Consider the following 20,768-nt stretch of genomic DNA (forward strand, 5'->3'; position numbering starts at 1 on the left):
TTAACTTCAGCTTTATAACAGAGATACTAACATTTAACTCAGTAAGATTGAATGTTGTGAGGATTAAATGGGAAAAACAAAAGTTGGCACTAAGATATCAGTTTCCTTCATATTAACTCTTTTCATTTGAAGGTTATTATGTATATATAGCCCCAAACAGAACTGGACACTAAGTATCCTTATAATGTGCTTATAGGACTATTGATATACTCCACACTATCCAGTTTCTTCACTTGAACTAAACCTGTAAACCTTAGAACTGTGTGCCGGTCTTACTGACCAGACGTATTTATGGGGCTTTTATCCCTGGTCTAAATTATTCTGAAATGCATGGAAATATCTGGAAAACTATGTCAGTTTGAAAATGAATGTCAACCATCTTTTGGCTTGAAGACAGTTAATTAATACAGGCCACAGGCATACTGAATTCCCTCACGAAGGGCCAACTCTTTCAATGGCTATCTGGAAACAAACTGAGAAGCAGACAGACATGTATCCAAGCTCAAAGAAAACAAATGCAAGCAGCCAGACATGGAATCGTGAAAAACCAAGAGAAACAAAGCCCTCACTCCATCCAGCGAATAGGCCCATGTTTTTTCTCCTTTATTTTTCACCCCATACATTATTCTGCTTTGATACCTATTGGAAGACATTGTTGGTTTATGATTTTACTATGGAAGAAGCTTGACATAAGAGACCTATAGAAGAAATAGGGATGCCAAAATTTGAGATAAAAGAAGCGTTAAATTTACCTCTTCATTTTTTAATAGCAAAACCTCTGGTTCTAGACAGACTTTCTTCCTGGACTCAGCCTTTCTTTCTAGATTCCAGACCCATAAAAGAGTCATTGACCCCTTGCTACAGAAAGGAAAACTGAGACTTGAGAAGTTAAGGGACGTGTGATAAATGGTAGAACTCAAATTCAGTCCCAAGTCTCCCTGGCAATAGCAGCTGAACTTGTATGTCCCTGACATTAGCCTGATTCAGACACTTGTTCTGGCATCTACATATCGAATCTATGAACTGTCTTTGTAAAAAGCAGAAAACAAAACACACTACTCATCGGATCTGCTTTGTTGGACCATAGGGACAAATACGTTTTAGAACTGTTGTCCGTCTGAATCCCAGGGCCATCTAGGCAGTTCAGTCAGACACGTGTCACATGGTTCACTTGTGAGTGAAGGATGAAATTCTTCTTTACGAGACCAAAAGGAAGTGATCTGTAAATTCTGTCCCCTCAGTTCCCTGGTAGAGAAGCACCGTGTCTTCTCAGACCCTCGGCCAACATTATTGTTTCATGATGGTACCATCACGTTGGATTGTCCTTAATCCCAAGTAGAGAGAAGATAGTTAACAGATGTCCTCCTCTTGTTTATACCGAGAATCTAACCGAGGAGAGACTACAAGGCCCTCCATATCAGGCATGAAGAAGAACAAGAAATCAACAGTCGGGCGGCCTCATATCATTTCATATCGTGTGGTATACGATACCTCACGTGCCTCTAAAACCATCCTTTTTAGAACTGGAAAGGAACTTAGAGGCCATTTGGTCTGGCTCATTTACTTTATTTTTAAGTAATTTTTATTGATTTTTTTTTTCTTGTTACAAAAGCAATACATGTTCCTTGTAGATAATTTTAAAACGAGAGGTAAGCAAAAATAAGAGAGAAAAAAATACCCATTATCTAACTTTCCAGACAAAGCCACTGTTATTCATTTACTATATTTTATTCCTCCTTTTTCTAGATAGATAAATGTATAAAATGTCCACCAAAAATTATTCTGTAATAGTGTAACCTATCTTTTTAAACTTACTATGCCATGAATATCCTTTCAAATAACTTCATATTTTTCCACAATATTATTTTAATGGCTATAAAATATTCCATTGCATCATTGAACTATAATTGATATTACTGTTTTGATATCATTGAACATTTAGTTGTTTTAAAATTCTTGCTAGTTTAAATAGTACCACAATGTTTATCCTCATAACTTAATCTTTGTGCACATCTATGTTATTTTATTTTTTTGGAAATCCTGACAGTGACTCTAGCACCTTCACTCTACAGAGGAGAAAACTAGAGTACAGAGATGGGAATTTAGTTCTCCAAAGCTATACAGCAAATTCTTCACAAAGCTAAGACTAGATCCCAAGATCCCAGATGTTCAGTTATTCTTTCTAGTCTTCATCTCGTCTTCTTTATGAGCCCTATTTCTAGTAAACTTCAGCAGCCCCCTAAAATCCAATGGCTAGACTGACTTTTAGAAATCATGGGGTTCGGGGCACTTTCTCTTCTATTGTCCCTTCCTATCTCATGACCTTCATCACTAATGAGTCATAGAACTCTTTCCCCCTTAGCCGGACCAGTCTCTGTCCATCTCAACATGACACTCCATGAATCCAGTACCAGTGCGTAAGAGTGACTGTATGACATGAGACCTATTTTATATCCTTAGTCCAACTCCTTCATTGTACAAGGAAGGAACCAGCAATTCCAAGGAGGCTTGCTTAAGGAGTTAAGAGGAAGTTAGTGGCAGTGACAAGGCCAGAATAGTTATTCTAGACAGAAAGCCCTGTCCTCCTGTTGCATTTTCATGCATTTTTATTACACAGTAATTTACCTCATTTGAGCTTTGCTACAATCTTATCAAGGTAGGTATTAGTATCTCCACTTCACAGTTGAGAAAATTCAGGCATAAATTTAAAAACGAGTCATCAGGAGTAGACACTGATCTGTGTCATTTTCATATCCTGTGCTTGTTCTGTCCATTAATCCTCTTAATAATGGTATCCAGACATTTGATGGGTTTGGACAATAGCAGGAATGTCTGCTCACCAAGGCCTGAGCTGGGGAGCTCATCTTTCTTTGTCTCCCTCCAGGAGAATTCCTGAGTTTTGCCGATGACTTACTCTCTGGCCTGGGTACATCTTGTGTAGCAGCTGGTCGAAGCCATGGAGAGGTCCCTGAAGTCAGTATCTACTCCGTCATCTTCAAGTGTCTGGAGCCCGACGGTCTCTACAAGTAAGACATACTTTGTGTGTGGGGAGCATGAAGCAGACAGGACAATTTTAAGTCTGGGAGGCAAGGCACGAGTCATCTGTCCAGACCAGCCTAATGTTCTATAGGCCAGTCTGTGTGTGCACCTTAATATGCTAAGGCTTAGAAGTGTCCATTGGAGAAGTATGGCCACAGTGAGTCACAGAATCATACAAGGTTAGTGATAAAGGGTCCAGGGAGGCCAGTAACTTAAAACCGTCCCTCCTACTGATGAAGAATCTGCAGCCCAAAGAGGGAAAGTGGCAAGTTAGCAAGGAAGGCTGTGACAGGAGTCCCTGCCTGGTGTTCTTTTCTCAATTCCGTGATATTTCCTCTGAAAAATGTTAGATTAGCATATCAGAAGTGTATACGTATATGTACTATATATACATATAATTTTTTTTATTAGTAGATTCATCCAGTCCCTTAGTAATAGTGTCATCATCACGCTTTCACAGAGTAGATTAGAGTCATTGCATCCAAATTTCTGGAGATGCGAAGGAAGTCATTCTGAGACTCATCTGTTCATCTCAGAGGGAAAACGGAGTCATTTTTTCTCTGTTTCCCAGCTCAGTGAGAGTTGCCACATTCGGATGCAACCATCATAAGCTATAACATACAGTTCTAGCAACCAGCTCTCTTCATTCTCTAATAATGAAACCATAGGCCACCTCCCTTACTAATCCAGAAAGCTGCAGTTGTTGACAAGGTGGACAGTTTTTTTTTTTTCTTTTTAACATCTTCGCTGAAGTATAATTGCTTTACAATGGTGTGTTAGTTTCTGCTGTATAACAAAGTGACTCAGCTATACATGTACATATATCCCCATATATCCTCCCTCTTGTGTCTCCCTCCCTCCCACCCTCCCTATCCCACCCCTAGGTGGACACAAAGCACCGAGCTGATCTCCCTGTGCTACGAGGCTGCTTCCCACTAGCTATCGATTTTACATTTGGTAGTGTGTATATGTCCATGCCACTCTCTCACTTCGTCCCAGCTTACCCTTCCCCCTCCCCGTGTCCTCAAGTCCATCTCTACGTCTGCGTCTTTATTCCTGTCCTGCCCCTGGGTTCTTCAGAACCATTTTTTTTTTTTCGATTCCATATATATGTGTTAGCATACGGTATTTGTTTTTCTCTTTCTGACTTACTTCACTCTGTATGACAGACTCTAGGTCCATCCACCTCACTACAAATAACTCAATTTTGTTTCTTTTTATGGCTGAGTAATATGCCATTGTATATATGTGCTACATCTTCTTTATCCATTCATCTGTTGATGGACACTTAGGTTGCTTCCATCTCCTGGCTATTGTAAATAGAGCTGCAATGAACATTGTGGTACATGACTGTTTTTGGATTATGGTTTTCTCAGGGTATAAGGTAGGCATTGTTGACCAATTAATTATTCAACTCATTCATTTTTTTTCTTTTATTCATTGATTCATTCACTTATCCATCCATCTATCCAACCATTTATCCATCTCTCCATCCATCCATCCCATTCATCTATTTATTCACTCTTATACTCCATCATTCATTCACGTATTTATTCATCAATTCTTTCATTCATTCACATTTTTATTTACTCATTTGTAACTCATTTACTTATTCAGCAGACATGGTCTGAAGATTTCCTATGTCTTGGTACTGTGCTAGAATGCAAGTATAAATGTGCCTAAGACAAAGTTTCTATCCTCAGGTAACTTATAACTTAATGGTAGTATGGAAGACCACAGACTGTGGATTCAAATCTGGCTATGACATATTTAGTTGTGTAGCCTTAGATAAGTCGCTTTACCTCTATGAGCCTCCGTAAAAGAGAAATAATAAAACCCAGGTTGCAGAGTTGCATGAGAATTAAACCAGGAGCAACCTAGCATAGTATCTAAGTATGTGCTCAGTAAATATTAGCCCCTTCACAATCTGCAAATCTCCCTCCCCTCCAAAACACATCCTATCCCCACTTCCTCTGGAAGACCATGACTTTTCTGAAGACCACGGGGCTCTTTTGAACATGTGGCATATTGAGACTCATTGGTAACACCCAGTGCGTTCACGTACCAAACTCAGGAATATTACCGTAAGATGGAAACCAGGGCTTCTGACTCTGGCTTTGCCACCGACTATCTATCTCGTAGCTGTTAGGGCCCAGGTTTTATTTCATTCAGAAGGGCAAACTCAGTTGGGGACGGTGAGAGCTGTAGGGATGAAATCCCAAAAGTACAACATGCTATCAGGTGTCTTCCAGTGGGACATGTGTGCAAACTTCACAGAGGCAATAGCATTTACCTCAGGCCTTCAGTAATGACTTGGTATTTAGATCTTGGGAGCGAGAGTCTATAGCCTCTCAGTCAGTAAGCTCTGACACCAACCCCTTGGGCTTTAGGGTCACTGCATCTATGAAACACGAGTATGTGACTAGATTATGAGCTGTATGATCCGCTCCAACCCTAAAGACTATGATCGTGTGCAGAAAACAGCATTTTTGCAAGACTGCCTGTGGCTGGTTCCTGGATCTTCTGTTCCTCACTGAGGGCATGGACTGCACTGGAGGCGTACAGAGCTGGTTCACATCTCCACCCTGTGCTTTCTCAGCTTGGCACTGAGTGAGCTTCTCAACCTTCCAGCCTCCGCTTCCTCCTTCGTGAAGATGTAGGTAATACGGTGTCTGGCTCACTGGGACCCCAAGAGGTTTGATGAGCTCGTAATGCACAGAAGTTCTTCACTTTGTCACAAGCCCCCAGCAGGAGAGTGAGAAGTGTTAGCTGTTACCATCGTTGCTGTTGTTGCCCTTGCTGTAGTAATAATTAATTTCAACTCCCTCCGCCTCCATTCTCCAGCTGCTGGGAGAGACAGCATCTAGCAGAGAGGGACCGAGCCCTGGCAGGTGATTCCTATCTGCTGAGACACAAGTAGTAACCCTGTCTCTGGGTGACATTGTGGGGGCTTGGCGTTAGCCAGGCTGGAAGCCTACAGGCCCATTATGTAGAAAGCAGTGAAATGTTTTATGGAACCCCGAAAGCAATTAACACTTAGAGCTGACAAATCAGCTGCCATCCTTTACACACACACACACACACACACACACACACACACACACACACACACACACACACACACACACACACACACACACACACACACACACACACACACACACACACACACACACACACACACACACACACACCTGGCCCCCATCTCCTTCCCACCTCGTGAAGCAGGAACATCCTTTCTTCTCCTGTCCTGGAAATGTGCTTGTCATGAGCCTGTCATCCCTAACTCTGAACACTTCTTTATTTTATTTTTGAAATCGATTTTATTAATGGCCCTGGGATCTGGGCGCTCTGACAAGGAGCCAGGGTGTTGTTTGGACCCGTCTCTTATCCCACTGGCGGCTCTCCTTCCCTGAAGTCTGACCGATTCGGTCTCAAGTTTTAAAATAGTTCCAGTGTCAGTTCTTGGGGGTTTTCATTTTCTGCTTGCTTGTTTCTTACCAAAATTAGTTTTCTTCTTCTTGGGCCAAAAAGGCCATGTGTGGCAGTGGAAAGAGCGCAGGCTTTGGAGACAAGCGGAGCTGGGTGCAAATCCTGATTCTGCTGAGTAGTCACGACCTGCCCTGGGACAAGTCATTTTTTCACTGCTCTATGCAACAGTTTCTCCCACTGGGAAAGGGGGGCTGATAATCTTTCCATTCTCGCAGAGTTATAGGGAAGAGCATTAAGTAAGAAACTCCACAAACAGGGTTTTTCAGATTGCATGGCCTACGGGAGGTCTGCAGGAAATGTTGGTTACTTTTGCTTCTTCCTGTTTCATTCTCCTTGACTCAGTTGATGGTTTTCAGTGTCTCTTTTTTCCAAGGACAATCCCAGAAGAGCTATCCTCTATGAGGCAGGTTGGGGTCCCACTAGCCCTGAAAAGAATGAGTACCCGGGATCATTTGGGGAGAAATAGGATGAAAAGAGAGCATGGTCCAGACCCCTGAGTTTTAATTAAGCACAGCTGGGCACCAAACCTTCCATCCATGCTGCCAGAAGGTGTGATGGAAGGATTCAGGTGACACAGGCATGGAGGCGCAGTCTCTCAGGCAGGAAGTCTGGGTTCACATCCCACTACTGCCACTTCTGCCTCTGGGACCTTGGGCAGGATGTTCACATTGTCTCCTTGTTTCACAAGTTCAGGATCTTCAAAATGAAGATGCATTAGATCCACCCCAGCTTGAGAGTTCTGGGAATGCATACTTCTGCCGTGGGACTTTTTTCTCATTCTCTCTCTTCTCCTCCGGGGCTCTTGCTCTTACAACTTCACCTTTGTTTTACCCTACCATACCTCTCTGCATCTCTGTCCGTCTCCCCTTTCCTTTTTTTTTTTTTTTTTTTTTTTTTGCGGTACGCGGGCCTCTCACCGTTGTGGCCTCTCCTGTTGTGGAGCACAGGCTCTGGACGCGCAGGCTCAGCGGCCATGGCTCACGGGCCCAGCCGCTCCGTGGCATGTGGGATCTTCCCGGACCGGGGCACAAACCCGTGTCCCCTGCATTGGCAGGCGGACTCTCAACCACTGCGCCATCAGGGAAGCCCTCCCCTTTCCTTTTATTCCCTCTCTCGTGTGAGTACTCTCTGCATAGCTCACTGTCTTTGTCTGTCTGCCATTCTCCAATCATTCCTTTTTTGCCTTTCTATCTGTTAATCTCTGAATTTCTGTTTCTCTGTCCTGTTTCTTATTTGAGTTTTGGTTCCTCCTTCTCTCTCTCTCTGAATCAGGCCCCTCTTTATCCCCACTCCCTCTCTGCACCCCACCTAGGAAGGCAAATTGCTTCTGCAGCCCCTCTATCCATGTAATTTTACACAGCACCGCAGAGTTGAGACCAATTGGAGGAGTGAGAGTCAAGGCTGATTCTCTCGTCCTAAGCTCACCCTGGTGTAACAAAACAGAAACATCAGCACTTGGGCCTGTTTAAATTGAATGTCCTTGTTTGTTTCATTTGTTTTACTTTTGAATGAAAACAAACAAAGAGCAGCAGAGGGAGAGGGTCCCCAGACGTTCTGACAGTGTGACCAGCTCTTGCGCCTTTGGGTTGTTGGAGTCCGAGGGTAACCCCGAGCAGGAATCTCCACTCAAGGTGGGAGGGTCCGCCCAGGCTGGGCACTCACCATCCCTGCCCTTGCCTGGCTGGAGGCCTAGACACCCTTTTTGTCGCCACTCCCCAATTTCCTATTGTCCAAGGTAATTAGCCTCTGTCTTGTCTTGGCTGCCTTGCTTTCTCTGATCGTGGATGACTGCCAAAGTGTCCTGCGCAAACACACAGCAGCAGCCAGGCCTAATTCCTGGGGTGGGAGCTCATTCCCACACATGCAGAGGCTTGCTCCAGGCCTGCCCTCACCTCCTTGGCCTCAGCTCTGTGAAAGGAATGCCAAGGGAGCCTGCGTCCTGCAACCACGTGCCAACATCCACGGTGGGACCAGAGGCTCAGGGGAAATGTTCCTTCTTATCAGGGGTGGCTGGAGTTGGAGGAGAGGAGTAAAAGGAAAACCAGGGCCCTGGAAGAGGGAAGAGCCTGAGGTCAGGAGTCAGACAGCAGTTCCCACGCTTGTTCCAAGCGAGACCTGGGCCCAGTTCCTCCTGCTGCTCGGGCCTTGATGTTCTCATCTGTGAAATGGAAAAGTTAAACTCAGTGAGCTCTGTGACTTGCACACTGAGGTAGAGATGGAGACTCCAGACCGGTGTCCTGATTCTCAGTGTCCCCAGTACTTCCTGGATACCAGGAGTGTAGTGATGATAATAGTTTATTGAGCACTCACTATGTGTCAGGAACAGTGTTTTAAGGATGTTACACGTGCTCTCTCATTTCATCCTCGCCATAACCCTGTGGAACTGGTATCATCATCATCATCATGTTTCATTTCACAGAGGGAAAAACTGAGACTTAAAGAAGTAAACATTTTGCCCAAAGTCACATGATAAAAAGAGATAGAGCTGAGAGTCATACCCAAGCTGACCCACCCTTCCCTTCCCCCACATGCTGTCCCTGCCCGTGTCCACTCACACATGGGGAGTTGTCAGAAGTACCTGGTAAGAATAGTGGAAGAGGGCCTTCTAACTGCAAGCAAATGTTTGCAATGGAAAGAACTTTGGGGACAAGAAGACCCTGATCCTCAGGAAAGGTACTTCACACCTCATCTTTCTCATCTGTAAAATGGAGCTTATTAATTCATCCATGAAATGGAGATAATTAATTATACCTCTGCAAGTTTTTGCAAAGATTAAACTCGATAGTATATGAGAAAGTGCTTTGAATTTGTCCTAAGACTGTGTGAACATGAAACGTTATGATCACTCTGTCAAAAAAAGCAGCCAAGGGACGGGCAATAGATATTTTGAATCCACATCCCTTCCCACACCCCACCACAATATACATATTTTTAAGTTAGGCCTTTGAAATCAGACAGAGGTGAGTTTTTACCTTGGCTCCAATACCTGCGCTGTGTGGCCTTGGGCAAATTTCTTAATCTCTCTGAGTTTCAATTTTGTCATCTTTAAAATGGAATCATGACAGGACCTATTTCATAGGATTGTGAGGATCCGATGAACTGAAACATGTAAAGAGCACAAGAGAGTGTCTAGCTCGTTGTCAGTACTTAATAAATGATGAGAGGGGGAAGGATAACCACTGTTATTACTCTTTGTGATTATATACTTTACCTAAGCTTCGTGCCTGGGGTTGCCACTGTTGGCCACTGTGTTCTCAGCATTCCAGTGGGGAGAGCAAGTTAATCCTTCATCTGGCACTGATTCCTTTATTCATCACTCCCTAGGCACACTTGCTAGAATGTATTAGAATGTACCTTCCATAAGGTCTTTGCTTCTACTGTTCTTTCCCCAGGATAGCCTTCTCCTGGCTCTTCCCATGATCAGTACCTTACTCTCCTTCAGGTCTAGGATTAAATGTCATTTCCTTAGAAAGCCCTTCTTTGACCACATTATCTACAACAGATAACACCTGCTATACACACAGACGCATAAAGCCATGGCACTTACTAAAGCTGTAGTGATTCAGTATCTAATTTATTGGTTTGTTGTCTGTCTTTTCACACCAGACCGTCAGCTGCATAGAGCAGGGTCTATGTCGGCCTTTGTCATCCTGTATTCCTGGTGCCTAGAACAGTGTCTGATGCCAGTAAAGAATCCAGTAAATCGTTGTTGAATGATTTGAACAAATTTCGAAGTCAATGCAGAAATCTGGAGATACTGACTTCTCCCCTTCACTCACTCACCATCTCTAACTCACTTTCTCACCAAATATTCAGGAGACAGCCACTGTGTGTCTGGCTGTGGTCTGGTACCATATCTCTACATCTATCTCTAGGTTTCTATGTCTCTGTATCTATCTATCTACCTATCTATCCATCTATCTACCTATCTTAAATCGTACCTAATTTAATCCTGAAAACAACTCTCTAAGGCAGTGACTGTTATTCTTGTCCAACAGATTAGGCTGTAAAGGCACAGAGAGGTTAGATAAGTTGCCCAGAGCCTCAAGGCTAGTAAATGGAGAAGATACAAGTTGAATTCAGCCAATTTATTTCCAGAGCTTGAACTTGAAATTACCACACTAGTTTATGAGAAGAATTGGACATGTAGAAGTAGCAAGGTTCAGGGGTGGAAGCTGTTTAAAGGGATCTTTTGTGCAGAGATCGATACTCAGATGAGCTGGAAACACTATGGAAAACAGATTTTGAGTCCTGACACCAAAAGCTACACGACTCCCACTGAACTCCAGACTTCTCCCTGCCTCTGCAACCCTGGTGATGCCACGTAAACAGTTGAGCCCTGAGTCTGCACAAGGACCCCTGCTCTTCCTAGGAATGTACTCCCAATGCCATTCTCGAGATGCCCAGTATCTCCAGCTCTCATCTGCTGGGTTGTTTCCCAACGTCCCCAGTCTGCCATGTGTTTCTGCAAACAAGTCCAGGCTCCCTGCCCCAAGATACTATTCCAAAAGCCCAGGGGGCGTGACACCTTGGATGGAGCATTGCTGAGCCCCCCATCACCTCCAGGAACCCCCCCACCCCCTGCCCGGGCACAGCCAGGGCAGCACATCGAAGAAGTGGCCAGGGCCACCGCCATGGATACTATAATTACATATTAGATGGAATCCCAAAGTTTCCTTTTATTTACATTCCTACCCTACCCTCTTCATTTCCTCTCTTTGTGCCAAGAATCAGCACAGAATTTACTGGAAAAAGCATGAAAGTCATCAGGAGCCCTTCAGGTCTGGCGTTTATGAATGCTTGCCCAGATGAAGGGAGGTGAGAGACTGGAGGGTCATCCTGCGTCTGGCCCTAAGCAGCTAGGAAGCCTTGGACAAGGAGTTTCCATTTTGGAGGCCTGCGTTTCTCCCTTTGTAGAAGAGGGATCGAATGGGGCCAACCCAAAGAATGTTTCATGAATTCAGGTGAATTCGCAGGCTGTGTATCTCAGGAGATAATGGAGGCAAGGATTTGGACTCCAAGCCCTGGCGATCAGAGAGGGAAGGGTTGGAGTCTGGGCGGAAGAGTTTCATTCAGCTTAAGGCTCCATGCTTCTTCCCTCTTCCAGCTTCAGTGACCCTGTCTATGCAGTGGGCCTCTTGAGCCAAGTCCCAGCGTGACCGGGCCAGCTTCTCAGGGGACTTTCAGCTCCTGGGAGGAAGGAGATATGCACAGAGGAAGCCTTCCATGCTGACCGGGGCCTGGGCTGTAGCCTCTGAGAGCTGAGGCTGAGGCCCAAGGTTGATCCAGGACACAGAAGGGAAAGAAGCCAGGACGGGTCTGACAATTCCTGCCTTGCTCTTTACTGGCTTTTTCTCCCCACTGTGAAACTCTCTCAGTCCTTTTTTTCTCTTCAACCCTCTCTCCCTCCCTTCCTTCCTTCCTCTTCCCCCCCCCCCTTCCTCTCTCCCTTCCTCTCTCCCTTCCTCTCTCCCTGAGTTTTCTCCTGTTTTTCTAACATCTCTCCTCTCCCCCCACCCCCGCCGCCCCTTTTTGTCCATTTCTGGTTGTTTCTGACTCCTCTTTCCCTCTCTTTCTTCCCGTCCCATCCTTGCTCTCTCTCTGCTCCGGGCAGGGATGCTGCCTCTCTCTCAGCACTCTGACTTCTCGTCTGTCTGTCTGTCTCAGTCTTTTGTGTCGGTGTCTCCTTCTCTTACACTCGCTCTCTCTGTATCTGTACATCCTGCCTCTTTCTCCTTTTCTTAGCACTCCTTAGTCTCTCTTGCTTGGTCCCATGATCTCTCTTCTTCCATGTTCCTGTGCGTTATCTACCCGCTCCACCCCTCCTACCACAGCCTAGGAACAAAGGTCTGCACCTATTATATGACACTGGGGTGAACAGCCAGTTGGGTGTGGCCAAGGGTCCCAGAGCTCAGCAGGGGCCGGGCGCCTCTGATGTCCCATAACCCAGATGGAATGTGAACTTTCTCTGGCTGTGGTGCCCTGTCCTATTGGTCAGGGGGTGGGGTGAGGGGGGGCAGCCTAGCTACTCAAGACTCAATTCCATCTAGCGTCAGGTCACACTAACCTCTCCAAAGTGTTCAGTTGGGGCCCCAGAGAGGGAAAGAGCTGTCCTCAAGCCAGAAGCAAATACAGCCGTGAGTCCCAAGCCAAGAGAGACTCGTAGAGGAAAAATAACGCTGTTTTTCAGCCGACAGACAGTGAGGCTCCTAAAACCTGCTGGGGACTCTCAGGCAGGCTGTTCTTTCCTCAAGCTGCATCAGGATTTCATCCAGGAATGGGACGCCAGCCAGGCTTCTAGAGGGACAGGGCACAGGCTGCTTGTGCAAACTCGTGGAGGGTGGAGAGATGGGACCTGAGGCCGTGCTGGGGAACTAGGCCTTGAATGCCAGGCATAGGAGCTGAACTTGGTCCTGCAGGCAGTGGGGAACCAGGAAAAGCTGTTGAGCAGGCCCAGGCTGTATTTACACCTGTGTTTTTGGTGACAACCCTGACTGGGGTGTGGAGAACAGGCTGCGTTGAGTTGAGAGACAGTGAGGCCATTTGGTGCAAGTAAAGGCGAGGTCCTCACACGTTGGGGATCCAGTGAGTGGTGCCCTGCGTAGGGCATGTGCTGGGTAGAAGTGGAGCAGCATGGGCTCAGCTCAGTTCTGGAAACATCCAGAAACAGCTTTTCCTCTTCTTAACAACTGGTGTCTGTGCTGAGCACTCAGGAAAAGGGCATATATGTTGGGTATCCACAATGTGCCTTATACTAAGCTAGTCACCTGGGATTCAGAGCTAACCAAGCCAAACAAAGTCTCTGCCCTCATGGAGCTCAGAGTCATGGTGGGGAGGCAGAGGAGACTAGCTCGATGATGCTTCACGTCATGCTCTGATGGGAAAGACTGGGGGCTGTGGAAATATCAAGGAAGGGTCGCTAACCCAGACGAGTCTAGTGCAGGGCCATTTTGCAGACCTGCTGTGAAGTCTTCCTGCAGAAGTAAGAGGAGGTGTTGCCCTGGGTTGAATAGCATCCCCTCAGAATTCATGACTACCTGAAACCTCAGAATGTGACCTTACTTGGAAATAGAGTCTTTGAAAATGTAATGAACTAAGGATCAAGATGAGATTTAACTGTACCTAGGTTGGTTCCTAAGTCCAATATAATATAGTGGCTGGTGTCACTCTAAGAGGAAAAGACACACAGAAGAAGGCCACGTGAAGATAAAGGTGGGGATTAGAGTTATGTTACCACAAGTCAAAGAACACCTGGGGCCCTCAGAAGCCAGAAAAGGCAAGGAAGGATCCTTCCCAAGAGCCCCCAGGGGGAGCCTGGCCCTGCCGACACCTTGATTTCAGACTCCTGGCCTCCAGAACTGTGAGATAATATGTTTCTGTTGTTTTAAGCCACTATGTCTGTGGTAATATGTTATGGCAGCTACAGGAAACTAATACAGGGGTTTCAGGCAGAGGATAGATTATGAGAAACCTGGAAACTGAGAGACAGCATGATGAGGCAGAGTAGATCTGGAGTCAGGAGGGCAAGGGGAGGTAAGAGAGCTGGGGCTACTGAGCAGGTGAGGGCCTCGCCAGCTGTGTTGGAGCCCCAAGGGCAGCGTGGCAAAGATTCAGTGGAGGATGGTATGAACAAGCCTCACGGCTGCAAGGAGAGTTGGCTTGCAAGGGGAAGACTAAACATCTGAACAACGCCCAGAGGAGAGGAAGCAGGTCAGCAGGGGCCCTAGAAATGATGCCCCTGGAGAACATTTCAGGGGCCTGGACGGTTTGTTCAAGTTAAGAGAGGACCCGGGAGGATGGCCCACCGTCTTCAGCCCTCTGTAGAGCCCCACAGGTATCAGAGGCACAGATGTGCTCACTCTGACCCTGGGGAACAGGATGAGGTGAATGGCTGCGAGGAAGGCAAATTTCAGGTCACTGTCAAGAAACGTTCCAGGGCTGGCCTTCGGTGGGCTGGTAATCTCAGGGGGTGGTAAGCCCCATGCTTGGGGAGCAGGAAGCTGAGGGAGATGGAACAAACCCTCGGCAGGGCTTTATAAGGAGGAACTGGCAAGTGACATGAATGGGTCAGTGTGACCAGATGCTCGATAGCAGGGAGCAGTGGGGACAGTGGTAAACTAGAAATGGAGCAGAGAATCCTTAGCTCCAGCTAACCATTACTATGTGAGAACGTCAGCCATAAACCTAGGCTTAAATGAAATCTCTTAATTAGTACTTGCTAGAAACCAACTTAATACTGGTCATATAAACCAATTTTGTAGGTCACAATTAGCCTGCAGGTTATTAATTTAAAATCTCTAAGTTAACTCTCTCAGTATATAGATAAGGGAGCCGAGGCCCAGAGAGACCCATAGGCTTCACAGTGAAATCAGAACCAGGATTAGCACACAGGGGTCCTGACACTCAATCCACGGCTCTTACCAGCAGGCCTTGACCCCCTACCTTTTACCTCGGGGGTGCTTTGGTAGGGGGAGAGCACAGGGACATCTCAGCGTGGAGAGGAGTTCCCAGGATGGGGTCACAAGCCACACTCGGCTCTGTGCCCAGCTATACTGCCCATCAACCAGGGGCCTTGGGCAAAGAGCTTCCTCTTTCTGAACCTCAGTTTCTTCCTCATCACAATGAGAAGACTGGATGGCAAAGTCCCTTCCTTCTCTGACCTTTTAGGACTCTAGGAACTCCTGAAATAGGAATGGACCCACACTCAAAGCCAGGCCTCTCCCTGCTCCCATTATCTTGGCTGTGGGTCCAACACCACATGCTGAGGGCCTCCCCGCCACCCACCCACTTCTAAACTCCCACCTCCATCTGTGAAGGAGGCTGTTGCTATGAGCAGTCTTGAGGTCATCACTGGAAAGGTGTTAACAGACTACAGGAGATCGCCATGAATGATGTGCAGAAACTCAGAGGCAAGACAGAATCCAGATTTCTGGCATTTTTCCTTTTGCTTTATTCTCCTTTCCCCCAAGGACAGATTCCCCCATGTACCAACAACCCCATTCTGCTTTCACATTTGAATCACAGCACAATAGAGCTTGAGGACTCAGACATCATGGACCTGATCCTTCTCTCTTTATAGAAGAAACTGAAGTTCAGGGAGGGCAAGGGCCTGCCCTTGGTCACTCAGAGAACCAACATCAGAGCTGGGCTGGACCAGGGCTCTAGATTCCACTATAGACCAGCTGCTGCTCTCTGGTCCTAGACCCGAGCACACACGCCCCCTATCATCTTGGGCATCTGAGAGGCTTAGAGTCTAGGATTTTAAGTTAGACCGTCCTAGTGTCAATTCAAATCTCAGTCACTTTCTGGCTGTACAACATACTTATTTTCCTGGGTCTCAATTTCCACATCTGCAAGGTGAGCGTATTGGTACTCCCTACATTAGAGTTTTGCTGTGATACAAATATAGAGTAGTTAACACATGCAAAGCTCCCAGGCATAGCAGGCCCAGCACACAGTAGGTGCTTAATATCAAGTGCATACAAGACGTTTCTTTAGTAGGACTTCATCAGGGATGACCATGAAAGAGAATCATGATTGGCTAATTGTCCTGCCCTCTGTGAAGTTGCTTACATGGCTCTGTTCTCTCTGAGCATCTTCCAGGAGCCCTCTGGACATGATGTGGCAATTTTGGTATCATTTTGCCCAAACATTTGACATAACAAGAGATGCCTTCTCTCCTTTTTTTTTTTTTTTTTCCTTCTACTGTTCCTTGAGCCCATCCCTAATGTAGTTCTCACAATCATAGAGAAATAAGATTGTCAGCAATCCAAGAGTAGAACAGGTTTTAGAAACCACGTTTAAGAGTCTGTGAATCCCTAACATATGGCCTGGGATTTGGTAGGTACTCAATTTAGGAAACACCAAAGGTCAGGAAGAGGTATAGCGGGTTGAATGGATGGAGTCAGGCCTTCCTGTAAACATCTGCAGCTATTAGCCAAGGACATACATAGCAACGCCACAACCACTTCCTACCGATCACTATTGTCATCAACCATTTATCAAGCTCTTACTACCTCTACGCAACGTGCCAAGGTCTTTATGTCCACTAGCTCTCTGAACCTTCACAATATGGTACTTTCTAAGGTAGGTACTCTAATATCCCCACTTTATGTGTAAGGAAGCTGAGACAGAAGGACTAAATGACTTGTTCAAGGTCACTTAATTAGTAGATGGCGGAACCATGAGTCTAACACAAGATATCTGGCTCCAGAGTCCACACGTGGATATTCCTTCGCATTTCTCTCATAGACAGTGGTGCAGCTGAAATTTGAAAACTTATGGCTTAGACCGAAGGAGTTTTGCCCAGTGTTGGGAACAAACTTGTAAGGAGCTAATCATCCTGGGATAGAGGGTGATTTGCCTCATAATAAAGCATGGGCGTTCTGAGGAGGCTGTGGTCTCTAATAGTCAGTGTACCTTGGGGGCCTGCAAGACCGGATAGCATTGAGCTGGGTCTGGAAGAGCGGATAGCATTGACCATTTAGATTTAGGGCCATTATTGCATCACCAGCAGAGGGAACAGCTGAAATAAAGACAAGGAGGTGGGGAATTAAAGGGGCACATAAGAGAACAGCAGGAAGTTCAGGATAGTTGAGATACATAGTATAAAAGCTTGGAGAGGCAGGACTTACAGGGCCTTGTTAATGCAGACGAAAGAACCATTGATTCGTTTTGAGTAGCAGTGAGGAGGCCACGTTTGGGTTTTAGAACGATATCTGTGGAGTGTGGGTTAGAGCAGGGAGAGTTAGGGGCCGTGGTAAGAGATACTGAATCTAGAATTAGGATGGCAGCAGAGAGGGATGAGAGGAGTAAGTGGATGAAGAGAGTCCTAGGATGTGAGACTGTTGTGTTCACAGTTTGCTTTGGGAATCTATCAAATGACATAAGCCTCACTGAGAAGACTTGGCACAGGATTTGAAAATTTTAAATCTGGGTTCAAATCCTGACTCTACCATTTTGTAGTTGGGTAGCCTAAGAAGAAATGCCTAAGTTTTGAGACCAAGCCTTTACCTGCATCCAAAAAGTGGTAATAATATATTCGACTTCAAAATGTGCGTGTGGAATTGAAAATATATGTATTCTATATGTCAGATTTGGGCACCTAGTAGGCCCTTTATTCCTATCAATTTCCTCCCATTCTTTCCATCTGCTTTAGTCCTCTTGTGGTGAGCATTCATATTCATTCTCTCTCTCACTCCACCCCCTTACTGCCCAACTTCCCTCTCACTGTCCCTCTTTCCCCAGGATGCCAGAAATGAAATAACATTCTTTGCATGTTTGTTCTAAAGCTCCTGGCCGCCTTCCCGCAGACCCCTGGCTGGGTCAGGACTCATTTGCATTAGCATGTGTGAGGCCAGCATGAAGGGGAGGGAGAGGCCCTGTTTTCAGGGATTTTCATCAGGCGCCCCTGCCAGAAAAAGGAGAAGTTACTATTTCTTTCTGGGAAACATTCACAGACTCAAACAGGCAAGGAAGGCCCAGGGAGCTGCCTCACTTGTGGAGAGGTTGATGGGTGGGTGAACTGCCTGCCTGACTCCCAAAACTGTATCCAGCTCCTCTCACCCTTATGACAGGCCTGCCCCCAGAAGTCTCTCCTTCAACATGTATAGTATAGTAACTGAAGACCATAAATAGATCTTTCTTAATCCTATCCATGGCCTGTAACAGGGAGAGGAGAGGGAGAGAGAGCACATAGGGGCAAGGAAGACACTCAGAAGCTACAGGATAAATAAACAACAATTTTGCTGGCTTCTAGAGATGGATATTAAATCCACAGAAGCATCTTTAAAAAAAAAGCAGTGGTAATCCCTGGAGTTTTTTGTTTGTTCTTGCTATAATCCTGTTAATTTTTAAAATAATACGATGTCATGGAGTTATACTTTCTCCCAGGACTCCCAGTAACCTTGTCCAAATCCAGACAACCAATGGCCGGCCAAAGGAAGTCCTTTGGAGTTGTCTCAGGAGTGCCATTGGCACCATGACATGTGCTGACTCTAGAGGCGAGGATTATACCATTTATAGAGAAGCAAATTGAGTTCCTGGTATTTTATTAGACAGCCTCCCGTTATTTCCCATTATTTTTCTCAGTTCCTAGCCTCATTATGTCTTGTTCAGGCAAGACTTTCGCCTCCTCCTTCATAATACTATCCATATAAATACTTCAGTGGAAAAATGAACAAATCAATGATACACATGGTTATTACTTAGAGTGCCTTCAATATGTCAGGCACTGTTCTAAATGCTTTACACAAATTAACTTATCCAATCCTCTCAATAATCCAATGAGGCCAGTATTTTGTTATTCCCATTCTTAGAGATGAGGAAACCAAAGCCCAGAAAAGTTAAGAAATTTGCTGAAGTCATGCACTAGTCAGTAGCACAGCCAGGATTTAAATTCAGTCAGGTTGGCTCCAGAGCCCAAGTTCCTAACCATTAACTAACCCAGCCTCCCCAGAAGTCACATTAGCATTTAATGAGCCGGTGCACACCAGATCTTGCGCTCTCACCCATCACAGGGCCTGGGTACATGCTACACCTCTTATTCAGTTCTCAGCCTAAATGTTGCTTCCTCAGAATGGCATCCCAAGAACCTGTAATCTCAGCCAGGTTCCCTATCCCTTTCCTTTATTGCAATTATTAAACTTTGCAATGACATGCATTCATATGTGTTAACGTCTGTCCCGTACTAGACTTGGCAGTCTATGGAGGTAAAGACGGTGTCTGTTTTGTTTGTCTCCATATACTCAAATGCACACATGCAGAAGGCACTCAGTAAATGGTTATTGGATAAAAAATTGAATACATGTGATATTACATTTAATCATAGCTATAATCTTAAGAGACAGACACTTTTTTCCCCTCACTTTAGAGATAAAGAAATAAAGGCTCACAGAGGTTCGATAAATTGGGCAAAGTCACTGAGAGAGTAAATGGCAGAACCAGTATTTGAAAGCAGGTCTTTTCTGACCTCAGAGCCCATGCTCTGAACCTCTGCACTGTATTCTCTTCTGTGAAGCCGTATAAGGGACACATAGAGGAATGAGACATAGTGTCAGCCCTAAAGAGCTCCCTGTTCTACTGGGAGGAGGCTACCATACCCCAAGCCAATTAAAACTGGTGAAGTGGTTCTACAACATCATGCAAATGATGACCTATGGAAAAAAGATGGAGGACAAGGAAGTTTTTGACAGCCAGGAATGACCTCCTGTAGCCTTTCTTAGACGATGTACACTTACTCTCTATGGGCACATTCAAATGTAGCATCCTCCCTATCAGCATTGGTGTTCATTCATTCCATTTGTTTCAGAGTATCTGCTTCTCTGTGGGGCTGTGTACTATATCCTGAAGACCCAGAGATGAACACAATCGTCCCTGCCACCTTAGAACTCCCGATAAAATGTGGCCCATGGTATGAGAGCTCAGAGGGGAGAATGCCTCCTACTCCAGTGAAAGTTGGCCAGAAAGAGTGACATTTTAGTTGAGTGTTAAAGGATGAACAGGATCAGTAAGGTGAAGATAGAAGGGACAATGGTTTTCCAGGGAGAGGAAATCATATGTATAAAGTTACTGAAGAACAAAGCAACTTAGCAATTTACAAACCCTACTCAAGTCACCATGAGGCAATGGGGCAAATCTGGGTGATGAAGTTGAAGAGGTTGATAAGACTCAAATCCTAAAGGGACGTTATCTCCAGGCTAAAGAGTATAGACTTTATCTTGAGGGGAAGGGGAACCGTTAAGGGTTTTAAGCTGCTCAGAAGACATTGTCAGATTTGCATTTTAGGAAGAGCACTCTGGCTAATATACCGGCAGTAGGGTGGAGGTGGGAATGAACTGTTGGAAACGAATAAGGAAGCTGTTCCCAAGGCCTGGGGGAGAAGCAGTGAGGTCTGGTATAGACCAGAATTGGAAGAAAGAAGGGTGGTTGAAATCTCCAGTCTCTGATGAACAGGATGAGAGAGGGTGAGTAGCGGGCCAGAAACAGCTCATCACCATGCACCAGTTTATCCTGCCTGAGGCTTATTGGTAAGGACTCAACTTCAGCCCTTGCTTTCTGGGCTAGCCCAAGATGGAAAGCTTTTTCTTTCTTTCTTTCTTTTCTTTTTTCTTTTTTTCTTTTTAGAAAGCATTTTCTAAGCACCTACTATGAACTATGACTGTCCTCTGGAAGATAAAAAATAAGCAAGCTAAGTAAGCCTATGTGAGTTGGCAACAGTCCCCATTATTCTATGTCTG

At 45.5% G+C, this 20,768-nt stretch overlaps 1 protein-coding gene across 4 annotated transcripts in view; it reads left to right on the top strand.

Moving 5' to 3' along the window:
• ASTN2 (astrotactin 2) overlaps positions 1–20,768 on the top strand; it is a gene marked incomplete at both ends in the record, with an annotated part of 917,251 nt that overhangs the window by 860,366 nt on the left and 36,117 nt on the right. For all 4 annotated transcript variants that reach the window (XM_082842116.1, XM_082842118.1, XM_082842117.1 and 1 more), the window contains one exon: positions 2,885–3,026. In XM_082842116.1, the coding sequence (XP_082698242.1) occupies positions 2,885–3,026 (142 nt within the window). The remainder of the gene's footprint in view (positions 1–2,884; positions 3,027–20,768) is intronic.

Source organism: Leucopleurus acutus, assembly GCF_964270905.1.
Source record: "Leucopleurus acutus genome assembly, chromosome: 7".
Classification (NCBI taxonomy): Eukaryota; Metazoa; Chordata; class Mammalia; order Artiodactyla; family Delphinidae; genus Leucopleurus; species Leucopleurus acutus.